At 35.7% G+C, this 14,857-nt stretch overlaps 1 protein-coding gene across 2 annotated transcripts in view; it reads left to right on the top strand.

The window, feature by feature from the left end:
- IL1RAPL1 (interleukin 1 receptor accessory protein like 1) overlaps positions 1-14,857 on the top strand; it is a 1,447,392-nt gene that overhangs the window by 222,593 nt on the left and 1,209,942 nt on the right. For both annotated transcript variants that reach the window (XM_081568113.1, XM_081568115.1), the window contains exon 2: positions 14-119. In XM_081568113.1, the coding sequence (XP_081424239.1) occupies positions 38-119 (82 nt within the window). In that variant the 5' untranslated portion in view covers positions 14-37. The remainder of the gene's footprint in view (positions 1-13; positions 120-14,857) is intronic.

The following is a 14,857-nucleotide window of genomic DNA, read 5'->3' as shown; positions in this document are numbered from 1 at the left end:
ATCTTTGCTTTAGGGAACAGCCTTTAAGAGCTGGAAGATGAAAGCTCCGATTCCTCACTTGATTCTCTTATATGCTACTTTTACTCAGAGTTTGAAGGTAGTGACCAAAAGAGGTTCTGGTATGTAGTGTTCCTTCCTTTTCTCTCATTATGGCTTAAAGTGATGGTGCTACATTTATACATGTACCATTTGTGAAGAGGTTGAAAATTATCCAGGTTCCATATTGTGGAAATACTGTAGATTTATCTTTAAATGAGTGGAGCATAACTTACAGGGAATTAGAAAAGTGGGAGTAGGTTGAAAAAGACATGGTTTATTTTGGTAACTACTATGAATTGGAATGAATTGAGTTTGTGGTTGATTTCATTTTATAGTATGATTTTCAATTTTCTTTATAAAGAGTGTCATTTAAATTTTTACATGGAATCATTGTGAATTTTTTTCATGTTAACTTTTACTATCACCATTTCGATGTCAGCTATGGTTAGGGCAGATTCTTTGCTGATTTATTTTGCAGTTTTTCTTTTTTTAAAAAACCCAAAGTTATTAAAGAAAATGTCATGGGGAAGCATCCTAACATGTAAGTAGGCAATATAGAGATAAAGTAGAATGGTAATATGAAAGCTGCTGCTAAATAGAAAAATCTTGAGACTTAAGGAAAACTTTGATGTTAACATACACCTTGGTTTTCAGTTGACTGTGGTTGTTGGAGTTAGAAAAATGTACGAGACAATTGAATAAATAGCTATTATCTTTGTGAGGTTATATTACATCTAACAAATCACTGATAATAATCTTGCCACACTCACATTTTACATGGGGCAACAGAATTTTTGAAGCTCTAACTTTTCAGTACCATGAAGGATGAAATGTATTGTGTTTAGTTGCTAGCACTAGAATGTGTTATCTGTTAGTTCTAGAGAGATGGTGGGAAAAAGAAGAGATGGTGTGTAAGAGGCTACAGAGTGTTGTGATATCAAGGACTGTACAAACAAGCGTATCTTTGAAATTCAGAAAGGAGAAGAAATGAAAGGAATGAGATGGGGCCATGGCAACCATTCTCGGTCCCTTAGGTTAAGAGGCTTCAAACTCATATTTGATTCAACAGTGAAAAGGGCCACATGCCAGGGAAGTAGGGAGCAGTCTGCTGTTATGAGCCCTACCTTGGGAAGAAGTGTGGGGAGTACTTCCTGCATATGCAGGCGGACGACACCACAGGCTTGAGAGTTAAAGGAATTTGGCTGAGCCCATTATTAGCTCTAGAACTTTTGGTTGTTGTATAGCTATTGTAGGCAGTATGAAAAAAATAGTGTTTCTTTGTTTACACATTATTTTGTCTGTTCCTCTTGGTGGATATTTTTGAATGAGAGAAAGCCCTAGGGCAGGGTTATGATATAGTAGCTTTTGAAATTTGAACGGATTACTGGCAAATAGCAGATATGTTGATTTCTTTGTCTGCCAAGCGCGAGGCAAGTTGAGCGTACCTGTGGAAGTTAAAGTTGGTAGAAGGGGGGAGTAAACTGTGATGAAAGCCGACAATTTCTCTACCAGTGATATTTTGTAGAATAGCAATTTACATGAAAAACACTTAACACGGATCTTTGAGGTATTGGCTAATAGAAAAACACTCATCTGTGTAAGTGTTGTAACAAAACGAAACTTTCTAAAATGGAAATAGTGATTGAGTCTTAAAAGCTTCATTTTTCTGGTTCTCATATTTTATTATATAAAATGTTTTTGTGTATGTCATATCTCTGTTTTCTTTGTCGAAAGGCAAGCGTGATTTTTTTTTTTCCATCATCGAATAGGGGTGACAGGTCCATTCTATATTCTAGTTTTGGGAAAAGTTTGATTAAATCGGAGCTTAACTTTGTATGTTTGAGAAACAAGGGAGCGGAGTTGGAAAATTCATATCTCTTGCTGCTCCAGAGACCTGAGAAAATTCAGTGACCTGTCGCAAGTTCAATTTTTATGTTAGTGCTCTAATTACTTTAAGAAGGTGGTAATACATTGCTGTCCTAAGTTTGGCAAACGTTCTCAGACTTTGTTCTCTTCTGTTTACGAATGTCGTTGTCACATAGCTTTTCAGTACCTCCGAAACTGAATGCGTTTTCTGTATAATAACGTCAAAATGACAGGCCAGGTACTGAGATTTAGTGGCATGTTTGATTTCTTTACTTTTAAGTAAAGTAAGAATTAAGAAGGCTCCCCTCCGGTATCTGTGTTAACATCTCACTGTTTGGAAGTTTGTTTGTTTGATTTTAGTATATTAAGTATAATTTAGATAATAGTGCTTTACCCATAGACTTGCATAGCTTGCACACATTTCAGCTGATGCCTGTTTCCATGGCACCTTTATTGAAGGAAGCAGATATGTAGCTTACTGAAGAGCAGCATTACTATCTCCATAGATTGAGTAGAAGAGAAGTGCACTGGCCATCTTCTCCTTCAGAGATTAATGGCTCTATCTTCACACCCAGCCCAACCTGTAAAGCCAAAGGCACCAAGGCCAGGAAATAAAAATCAGTTTTTGATGTTTGATCTCACATATTAACCAACCACGAAAGGCCCCTTATCCTTGTTCTTTTTTCTTATCATTTAATTCTCTTTTCTATTTTCAGTTGTGTAAACCGTTGACAGTTCCATAATCATGACTCCAAAGCCAGTGCTTTTCACGTGTCTTTTGCTAGAATATTATTTTTAATTCATTGTGACCATTAGAAAAGCAGAACTAGGTATTTTAATAACCAAGAATATATTAAGTATGATTATGATGCCCACAGTGATGTTGAGTTTCTATGGGATGTTAACTGTGTATGGTGTTTACTTTAGGTAAACACATATGGTCATTCCATAAAAATTTAGAAGTAGGTATTTGCTTCTCATTAACAGAACTAATTTGAAAGCAATAGGAGCTCTTCATACCGAAGCTGGAGATGTATTGTCTTTATCACATTTGCTTATACCCCCATTGCTAGTAATTTAAGGAACAAATTAAATATAAAAAGGCAGTTGTATTATCCTAACATTCTTGATTGAAACACTAAAATTTTTACTTTGTAATGTTTTGTTTTGTTTTAAATATCACTTCATGTACATGTATGATACAGTCAAGGAATGGGTCTGGTCTCTCAGATAATGTTCTAAAGTTTTGCATATATTTAGAATCACGGCCTTTGACATCTGTGAGAGCAAATAGCCGTTTTTACACATTAGATTTTTCTCTTGGAACAATTTTTTGCCTTGTGTTTAGTTTTTATAAGCAGCACTAGAAGAAAGAGGCAAAAACTATCAGTATTACCCAATCTTTTCAAGTGTGTTGTTAGCAATTCAGTAAGTAAACATTTGAGTAGCTGTCATTTGTAGAATTGTGTACAGAAAGTACATGGAAATAAGATGCTTGCTTGGAGGGTCTTTGTATTTCAAGCAGTTTAGAAAGGTTAACTTAATATTCTCATTGGTTTATTTGTTTCTCTTTCTCTCTCCTCTTTCCTCCCTCCCTCCATTTTCTTTATTAGTGTATTTGCCAATCTGTTTTGAATATTTCATTGTGTCTTGGTAGAACTTCTTTTTAACTATAAAAATATTACTATTCTGCTCAAGAAGTCAAAGTCTGTGAAATTCTATGTCTTTACAAGGTCATTCCAAGAAGATAGTATGGCCTCTGTTAATAATGGCTGTTCTTAAATATTTATTTTTATTTTGTGTAACTAAGAGAGTTTGGAATACAATTCAGGGGCAGAGAAATAATGTATGCATACAAAGTATTAGTATATCAAGTTTTGGGAACTAAAGTGTGAATTGTGGTTTGGCCTGAGTTGGGACTCTGGAGAGACATGAAGCTAGAAATGAAGGAACCTGGATGTAGAGCTTGGAAAAGAGAGGTCTAGACTTTTTGTTTCTCCTTGCTCTCATCTCATCTATCCCTAGAATATAAGCTGACAAATGCAAGAACCATGATTTATATATGCTTATAACCTCTACAGTGCCAAATATGATGAATGTTTCAGAGGCAGGGTTCTAGGAAATGTCTTAATGAAGTAATGATTATATGAATGAATGAATGAGTGGCTTTAATTTTGAGGCTAGGTTATATCAGTATTAGAAAGATAAAGGTAAAATAAAGACATTTAAGAAAAAAAATGTTCTTTTTTAAATAGGAAGTAGTACAATGTATAACACGAGACCACTGAAGCAAAAAGATAAAACTCAGAATAAGCAATATCTAAGATAGAGGGGTTATATGAAGATAATAAACCTTTGCAAATCATGAGTCTTTTCATGATTGATATGTAGGTCAAAATCTGTTAGAAGGACAGGAAGATGATTCTTTAAATATTATCATACTGAAATTTTACTATACTTACTGCTGCTTTAAAGAAATATTGCTGTCATGCAGATGTTTTGATTTTAATGGTATTGTTCAATATAGACCACCACGAAAAAGGATGTAGTTCATGATTACTGATTAATGAAATGTAAGCCAGTGACTTTAGTATACAAAAAAAAAAGATATTCACAATTATTAGAGCACATGGAGAAATGGAAGTGACTATAATATATAAACCAATGATTACATCTTATTCTAGAATATATTTAAGATACGTTAAAGCCACCTAAAGCTGCCAGCTATTACCACAGGGGGTTGATCTTCTCTTCATTTTAGAAATTGACAATGAACACTTGTTTATGTAAAATGATTTAGATGCAGTTCTTTCTGGCAGCAAGAGGACAACAAATCTCTTGAGGGTTTCTCAGACTCGTAACTCAAAGCCCAAATAGTTTATAAAAGATTTAAGGGTAGTTAAATAACCAGTGACACAGTTTAGGTTCTAACCTTTGTGTTTGTTATTTTTGGATCATCATTTCTTCAGGTTAAAGAAATTATGCTACTGTGTAAAGAAAGTGAGATTTAACTGAAGAAGAATAAGAAAGTCTAATGGGGTGTTTCCATCTCATACCAATGTGATTTATGTGCATCAGCTCTCTTGGGCATTCCTGGATGTCAGTGAGCTTAATTTCACATGATTAAGAGACAACCTAGCCCCCCAGCATCTACCTTTTATTATGTTACCAAGTGTTTATTCCCAGTTTGTCAAACATGTCAAAAAGGATGAAACATTTCTCATTTTTCCGTTGGTATAATTTGTAAGCTCAAACTTCTGAGGCTTTGTTTCTTTCTTTTTTGAAGTGAAAAAAAGTGCACTTTACTTTTTATTGGGAAAAAATCCTGCTCTTCTATTTATCTTGTGTTTAAAAATAAAATTTGAAGTTAGATCTAGAATAATTTTGATATTCATTTGAAATGTCTTTAATTGGAATAAATCTAACAAACAAATGGACCCTACACATGCCACATAAATAAAATTTATCCAGTATCTATGTTCAATAATCATGTGATATACCTAAGAATTTCACCATAAACTTATTTGTTCAGTTTTAATTGTCAATACAGTTTCACATAGTGTTGGCGTAGATTAACATTAATTGTGGAGACTTATGCCTGGTTTGTGGTGAATTTACATGGGGAAGACACAAGTCAATAGGGATGAATCTTGCAAGTTGAGTAGGATTTCAGTTGGGCGGGGAATATTGCAAGTTAATAAATATAGCAGTATGGCAGTGTATCATGGGGATAATAATAAAAGGTATATCCTTCTATTTAGGGAGCAACAGTAAGAAGTCAGTCATTGCTAGGCATTTGAAATCATGTAATGAAACTGATGTTAATTCTAGAGACAGCACAGTGGTAACTACTGCTGGACCACAGGATCAACCCTTGATCAATGGACAGTCTACTGTAGGCTTGAGGGTGATCCCATGAGGTGACCTGGAAATTAGGGACACTGTTGTGTTAGTATCCAGTTGCTGCTTTAACAAATTACTAAAAATTGAGTGGCTTATGGCCACACAAGTCTATCATCTTACAGTTCTGGAGATCAGATGTCTGAAATAGATTGGTAAGGCTGAGTTCTTTGTGCAGATTCTAGGGGAAAATCTGTTTCAGTGTTGTTTCCAGCTTCTAATGACTTCTTGCATTTCTTGACTCATGGTCCCCTATCACTTGAACCTCTGCTTCAGTCATGACATCTCCTTCTCTGACTCTGACTCTCTTGCCTCCCTCTTTCCCTGAGAAGGGCCCTTGCAATTACATTGGACTGGCCTAGATAAACTCTTCATCTCAAGATGCTTAGTTTAATCAAATCTGCAAAGCCCCCTTTGCCATGTGATATAACATAGTTACATGTTCCAGGGATTAGGATATGAACATCTTTGGGAAGGTGAGTGCATTATTCTCTCTACCACAATTGATAATTTTCTGAGTCAATCAAATACATTTATTGGACTTGGACTGGAGATTAGAGAGAGAATGGTCTTTCAGGATTTAGATGGCATTGGGGGAGATAAAAAAAGAGACATTGAAACTTTTTGCTGAAGGGACAGTGTAATCTGTGGTCTGTGATAAAGGGGAGTTGGGGAGAAAGGGAGGTGAAGGAAAAAGAAAACAGGAGAAAGAAAGAGAAAGGAAGGCTGGGAAGGAGAAAGAAGAAACAGACTCTAGTGAAGCTTTGGATCTTGATAACTTTTAAGATTCACATGTATCCCACAAATACACTTTCAGAAATAAACCCTTTTCCTTTGTGGAATCCTGAAAGTCTGCTTTCTTTTTGACCAAAAATGTTTGACACAAAAATGCTTTCCTGACTCAACATAACAGCAGTGAGAACAGGGAAGACAGAAGAGAAAGGAACATTAAAGTTAGAACCCATTGAGCTTGATGACTAGATGTGGAACATTTGAAAAAAGAGGTGGAGAAAATAATTCTGCAATAGGAGGATTGCAGGGCCATCAATCATATTAAAGGTTTCCAGAGAACGGACTTCCATGGTGGCTCAGATGGTAAAAGCATCTGCCTACAATGCGGGAGACCCGGGTTCGATCCCTGGGTTGGGAAGATCCCCTGGAGAAGGAAATGGCAGCCCACTCCAGTATTCTTGCCTGGAAAATCCCATGGACAGAGGAGCCTGGCAGGCTACCGTCCATGCGGTCACAAAGAGTCGGACACGACTGAGAGACTTCACTTTCACTTTTCAAAGAACAGAAACTTAGAAGGACCACTTAAGTAAAGGAAACTGTTGATAGGTCCTTGTGACAAAGATGAAGCCCAGAAAGTAGATGGGGCATAGAGTGTGAAGGGTTTCATGTGTTCTGTAAGGGATTTTGGATTTATTGTCTAGAAACAAAACGTTTTGGCTGAGCTATTTAATTACTTTGCAGATCCCTTTAGTAGAAAATTTGATCTTTGAGGTTGGGTCTCTGATTTGCTGATCCTACTTATTGTGGTGTCTTCTATACACCATAAAGATGAAACTCCTTGATATACATGTAACAGTGCTGTACAGTCCATCAGTAAAGCTGCCGTTACAGTGGAGGAAACACAGAGAATCAAGCTATAAAGAGCCACCCGTGAGAGTGACATGGTCAGATCTGTTTGGGGACAGACAGTAGTCTCTGTAGGAAAGGCTGTAGTGGGACTCCAGAGTGAAAAGTTAGGGTCTTAATAAAAACGATATTCCACTATACTGAGGGCCTGAGAAACAGTCATAGGAACTGAAAACACGTTTCTGAAGAAGAATAAATGGGATCAAGTGAATGTTTGGAGTTGAATTGTGAAATCACTTGAGGAGAGGTTATGTTGACGGTGTCATCAATTACAGAGAGAGGGGCAAGGACTGTTTTTTCAGGGATAGGAGATGAAGTGAGTTCAGTCTGGAGCATATGAGCTGTGGCAGTCACTGGAACCAAGAAGCTGATTGGTTGATTGATCTGGAGTTGTATTAGTTTCCCGTAGCAGCTGTAACAAATTACTGTAAACTGGGGGACTTAAAACAACAGAAATGTATTTTCCCAGCTCTGGAGGCCAGAAGTCCAAAATCAAGGTCTTAACAAGGCCAAATTCCCTGTGAAGACTCCATAGGAGAATCCTTCCGTGCCTCTTCCACCTTCTGGTGGCTCCTTCTTTTTTATTTGCATCATTCCAGTGTCTGCCTCCATCTTTACATGGCTGCCTCTTCTATGTCTCTAGTCTCCCTCTGTCTTTCTTTTGTAGGGACACTTATCATTAGATTTAGGTTCTTTTTGGATAATGAAGGGTGATCTTATCTTGTGATCTGAAAGGTGTCAGATTAAAAAATATGTGAATATTATACAAAATAGTTTAAGGGCTGTTTATTTTTAAGTTTGTTTAGCCCTTAGAAGTTATTACTTATTATTTTTTCTATTTAGGTATAACAAGTATAAAGCTCTTGGTCATAATAATAAGACCAAGATCTTTATGATAATAAGAATTATTGTACTATAGAAAGGATCAAATTTGCTCCAATCAAAAAGTTTTTGACCTAGATATCAAATATGTTTGCATAGACTAATTTCCTGAATGTAGGGTAATACTGCTTCAATTTTCATTCCTTTTATTTCATACAGACAGATGGGAAAATAGCTTACAAGTGTATTAAAATTTTCTGTGGTTAATCCTCATGTTGACTAACTATTATAGAACATTTCTACAAACAACTAATCTTGACATGCCAGCTTTGTCTACAGCGGTGATCACTAAGAAAACACATACTCTGAGTTATTTCTATAGAAGTGGTTTCAGATGGTCTGGTGAATATCATGAAGCACATAGAGTTGCAGCTTAAACTTGGATTTCAATCCAACCGCTAGTAAGCCTTGATTGATGGACGACAAGTCCTTGAACCTTTCAGGACTTCAGTTTCCTTTTTAACGAAGCAAAAGTTTTGAACTGCAACATCGTAAGTGGAAATAGAAGTTTGTTCTTTTGTTCCTTTCACAAGCACTATTGAACAGCTTGAAGGAATACTCAGTACATAAAATGGTACCTTTCTTCTGTAACATATTTTACATTTTTGCATATTGATCAAACAAATTTAGATGGGCAGGGTTTGTAGTCAAGAGTGTAGTGTTTTGAGGCCCATGGGAGGAGGCTACATTTAACTTGATCCTACACAGTTTCCCTAAGGCCACAGAGCAGAGGGTATTATGATTTTTGTTTGTCTTATTAAAAAGCACATTCTATATAGTTAGAAAGCTCAAGTAAAAAATAAGGTACTTTTCCTTCCAGGTGGTGATGTGTCTAAGTGAAATTAGGTTTGGCAGTTCAAAATACTAAGCTATGTTTTAGCTTATTTTTGCTTATTTACGGCAAATTTCCTTTTGTAGAGTTGCAGTCTCTTAAGACATTTAGAGTGCTGCCTTGCATGGAAAATGTTGCCTTAAGGCAATGATAGTGAATAACTTTGGTAAAACTTAAAATCTCTGAAGGTTGTATATAAAGATTTCTTTAAAAAGTATGTGTAAGGCTCTTGCAGGTATCCTAAACACTATTCAATAATCAGTTATATTTTACTAACTGTCCTTAAAATATTTTCCAATTTGTATTGCTACCTTGATTTCAGTTAAGTTCTATCACTGGCATTTTACTTTTATTTCTAAAAGCATGTTCCAGTTACTTTGTATACCAGATATGAGAAAAATATGTTGTAAATGATAAAATTTTATCAACGATAAGAGAAGGCTTAATATTCTAAAAATTAATATTTTTTCCTCAATATATTTTCATATTAGAAAAAAAAAAGGCCAACTTCAGCTTGAAGATTCTTCCAGTTTTTCCTATTAAGGTGTCCTATAAAGTAATTGGACTCTCCATTGCCATCTGGTGGCTTTTCAGAGTTGGTGAAAATTCAGTAATAAATCACAGGAAAAAAAAAACAAACAGAAAATAAACATGGGAAGAAAACTAATGAATTATTGTTCAGAAATTATTTTAATTGACCATAATATTTTCCAAACATTTATTGTCTCCAATTTATTGCCGTACATTCTAAAAAATGTATAGATTTCTGTTCTTTTGGGGAGATTTTTTACATAGAAATTTTCACTGAGATTTTTTAAGGAGACCAAAAATTTTATTTTAATAATGCAATCATCATGTCAGTTTGTAGCTGTGCATTAGCACTGTTCAAATTATGTAGACAAATACATTCATATTATAAAGTATTTTTAAAATTATTTAAAAAAATGTTGCTGTCATTAAGGTCTTGTTATTATAATGATTCAAGTATCAAAAAGAAGAAACGACAGTAAATATTTTTTTCATTTATTCACTAAATAATAGCTGCCGGTAGAAGTATGAAAGTGAAGAACATGGAAGGATGAATTTACAATAAGCCACTTAGATTGTCCTGCTGGTCTAGGGGACTGGACCTGGAATAGGAGGTAGAGGGGTCCAAGAATGATCAAGCTAAAATAAAGCACTAGTCATGAGGCAAAGTTAACTTGAAAAAGCAATGGCTCTTACCTGCATATCCCAAAAGAATGGGGTTCAATTTGAAAGGACTTTCTTGGTTGGCAATGTTTTGTATTTTTAAAAATTTCCAAAAAACTTTGGCTTTTATAAATATATTTCCAAACACACACACAAGTACTAAACATACTAAAAAACTTTGAAGAGAATCTTTGTTTTCAGTTATGAGTATTTATATAGAACGTGCACAGCTATATTTGCTTATTAGTTTCTTTTAGGATTTTATGCATTTCTGACCTAATGATGAAGCCCCTTCACCTTCCCAAAGGACAGAAAAATAGGTTCTTCATACAGTTGTTAGCAAACGTTTATTGAGTTCCTACTGCGTGCTAAATAGCATTGAGTGACATCAGGTGTGCCTGGGTATGAAAGAGGTTAAAATGTTTAGATAACTCTAGAATTTGACTTTTGGATTCCTTATTTAAAAAACAAAATTATAGGAAGTTATAGTAAAAGAATGTGAAATGTTTTATCTTTGTTAGGCTTGGTCACTTTGTTTTCATGAATTGTGTTCTGAAAATTGTTGATACAGTTTCCCCATAACTTTGATAATTATGGTTTTGGAAGTATATGGAGTGCCTATTTTTGTAGCTGCATGCTTTTTCACATTATAAAATCCATGTATCTTAACTTTGGTAGTGTTATAGGCATTGTGCTTTCATATTCATTACTCAGTTATAGTTACTCTTTTATACTTAGCAAATAGTTTTCAAACAAAGCATACTATAAACAAGCAATTTGAATTCTTCAGGGGATTAAAAACATGAACAGTTTACCATCTCTATTGTTAAAGATGTTGGAAAAAATAAATGATACGAGACATACAAGTATAGTGTATTAGTTCTGTATGTTGTGAAAATTACCACAAACTTAGTGGCTTGAAACAAAAGAAATCTATTATCCTGGAGGGCAGAAATCCTAAAATTAATCAGGGTGATCAACAAGTCTGCATTCCTGCTGGAAGCTCCAGGGTACATGCTCTTTCCTTGCCTTCTCAAGCTTCTGGAAGCTGTCAGCATTCCTTGACTTGTGGCTCCATTCTGGATCTCAAGTCCCATGACATAGCATCTTCCAAGCTCTCTCTCTGATCTCTGCTTCTGTTGTCACATCTCCTGTGGTTCTGACTCTCTTCTCTGTCTCTTATAAGTATCCTTGTGATTACGTTTAGGGTCTATATGGTTAGTAAAAAAAAAAAAAACTTCATATCAAGTCCCTTAATCACATCTACAAAGTCCCTTTTGCCATATAAGCTAACACATTCACATATTCCAAGAATTAGGACGTGGCAACCCTTGGGGACCATTATTTTGTCTGTCACAGAAGTACACTAGAGTAGCTTTTACATGAAAGAGTTTAATATGGTTGGAATACATGTACACTTGGGCACAGTATGGGTGAAGGAAGGAGGGAGTATGTCAGGAGAGGTGGAGAAAGATAAAGCCATATCACAAAGGACTTTGAATGACATGACAAGAAATGTGAATATTATCTTATAGGAAATTGGGAACTACCGAAGAAATTTAAGTAGGTGTAGAACAGGATTAGCCTGACCAGAAAGAGCTCTGAGACCAGAAAGTGGGAAAATGGGGCCAATAGTCCAGGTGAGAAAGTCATGAATTGAGGTGATAACATTAGGAGTAGGAAGGAAAAGATGGGTTTGATCGCTGATACAGAATTAATAAAAACCAATGGCTGATTATACAGTGGAGAGGAGAGGTGGAAGGTGATTCCCGTTGTTTTTATTAGGTTTAAAATTCTGTTGAGAATTAATAGCTTATTTTGTATTTCTAATCTGTATTCTTACTGGACAAATACACAAGTTTTCAATAGGATGTACCTTTTGTGTTTGGGGTTCAGACTGGCTCACTCCACATTTGACACAAAAACCCCATTTTGGAGCTAAACCCTTCTCTTGTAGTAGATCTCTCATAGAGAGCATCTTTCTAAAGTCACTATTCCCTCTTTACAGTTCATTCAACTTTTTTCTATCATGTGTGTTTCAAGTGGAGAATTGTATCAGTGAGTCTTCCTTTTCCCATTTCATTGAAATACCTCAAATGAACACAAAGGAGGGGCATTTTTAAAGGTGTCAGGCTTCTTTTAAAATACAGTATAACATCTGACATAGGCATACCTACATGCATATACACATACACTGACATACACACATGTATATGTGCAAATATACACACAGTTACCTGTTCATTCACAAAACACATAATTTATCAAAGAACCACTATGTGCCAGGTGCTGAGGATTCAAAAATGAACAGGATAGGTGATTGCCATGCTTTTTAACATCTGTGTTTTATTTACCCAACTAAATAGTATAAGCTCATTGAATGCAAAAGTATCTTATACATGTTTATGTATATGTCTTTTAGAATCACTGTGTTTAAAGAGTCATTGCATAATTAGCTCTCAATACATATTTGTATCTGATTGCTGGATTTAAGCACATAGATGGAATCTCATCACAGCAGTCTATTTTCCCATGCTGGTGTATGTGCATGCCGTCACTTTTCTCCAATATGGGAAGTTCCTTGAAGGATGATATCTATATCGTTCAACTTCATAACCTTTGCAAGCCCTTACCCAGGGCCTTGCTCATAGCATTTTGTGACCAATTGTTAACATGAGCATATGAATGAATTTAACCTACATGAAATCAATAGTTTTATCAGAGTTCACACTTCTCCAGAAAGGAAGAATTATATTTTTTCTTTTGCTGTTAGGATGACCTGGCTATTCATGGTTATCACATATGCTTCCCTCTTGGAATTGTAATAGCTGAAGCCAGAAGCACTGAGGCTACCTGGGGAAGTGGATCTAGAGGTGGTATTTCTTTTGCTCAAAAGAGCAGCTTTTCAGTTACTTCCTCGTAATGAAAAGTGTGCAGCTTTTTCCTCCTCCTTATCCTTGGAGTTTTGGCCTCATGTGCGGATATGTAGGTCATTCCATCAAGGAGGACTAGATGCAAGAAAGGAATCCTGTGTGGAAAGGTGCCTGCCAGGAGCGGAGCGCGGGCCAAAGCAGCTGTTCGATGCCTCCATTTGTTCCATGACAGGTCAAAGCAAACCCTAGAAATGCTGGGCCACAGAAGTGTCCTGTGACACTGAGGGTGTTTTATTTTAATTCAGAACATGAATTAGTTCAATCTGGCAACTTGCACATTCATTCTGCGACTCTGTAACTGACATGCTGCTCTGCAATGAACAGTGGTGACTTACTGTTTGTTTCAAAGGCATGTTTTTGCTTCTTTGGGAGACGTGCTTGGTTTGTTTTGTTCAATTTTTAATGATACATGATTTTATTTTAAATTTCTTTGGAAACTGCTTTGTATCCTAGGGTTTCCAGCTTTCTCTGAATTGAGAGGAGGTTATTACCTTCTAAGTTTTCAATTAGGAAAACAAAACAAGTTTGGAAGCTCTGTTGGGATCTTGTAAACCCTCTCAAAGCATGTTCTGAATGAGACAATTTTTGTGCAACTAGCTCTAATTGTCTGAGATGAGACAGTCTCCAGAAGCTAATTGAAGAGGGTCTCATTCTATAGCATGCATGGGGTTGATGCAACAATCATTTTGGTTCTTTGGCTTTTTCGTTTGCTTGTTTTTTCATTTTTTGAGAGTTGGTTGTTTGTGTAGTCCATCCTTTCTTTCAGTATTTAGTATTTTTAAGGGGAACGTTTTCAAGTTTAACTTTCCTATTCTTTAGTGGAAGGTTCAGGCTTTGGGTTCATATATAAATCCTTCTCAAATTCCACAGATTGTTCCTAAATCTACATCCATTCTGTTGATTTAATATGGGATTAGTAAACTATTAATGACCTTGTAGCCCCTTGTGCTTTACCTGCATGTGATACTGCATTCTGTTTCAGTTTAATGTTTGTGTTCTGATTTACAGCTGGCAGGTACAGAATAGTACTTATCACATTTTCTTTCCTATGATCACCACCTGAGTGATTACCTTGTTGACATATTCTGAATTAGACAAGAACATGTGCTTGGCTGAATTGATGCTTCACGTAGAAACTTGCATAAAATGAATTTTATCTGTGTAGTTATTTTAACTTTTGATTACATTATTGGTTTTAGTTTTATGTTGTTTATGCTTCTCCAAATCTGTTCCTTCATGACAAAAAAATAGACTTCTCTGAAACTGGGAAAATTATGCAGACGTCATAACATCCTAACTGGAAGAAGTCAGGCTTTGTATAATTGAGGAAGAATACTTAAACTTTATAGATGCATGCCATTCATTCTCTTATCATTGTGAATTTGATTTGTGGTTTATAATATTGAGTTTAATAAATGATAAAAAATAAAATTATATCGACACTTCCTTAGACGTAATTGGAAGGCTTTCCAGAAAGTACCCTCAGATTGTCTCTTCTACAAATCTAGTGATGTTTGACAATTCCAGAGGAAAACTCACTATTAGGTGAAGGGGAGGAGAGCAGTCCCAAGGAAGA

The sequence above is a fragment of the Giraffa tippelskirchi genome, chromosome X, assembly GCF_054371585.1.
Source record: "Giraffa tippelskirchi isolate mGirTip1 chromosome X, T2T-mGirTip1v1.2.pri, whole genome shotgun sequence".
Classification (NCBI taxonomy): domain Eukaryota; kingdom Metazoa; phylum Chordata; class Mammalia; order Artiodactyla; family Giraffidae; genus Giraffa; species Giraffa tippelskirchi.
Note: the sequence above shows the minus strand (reverse complement) of the source record. Positions and strands in the feature narration are given on the sequence as shown.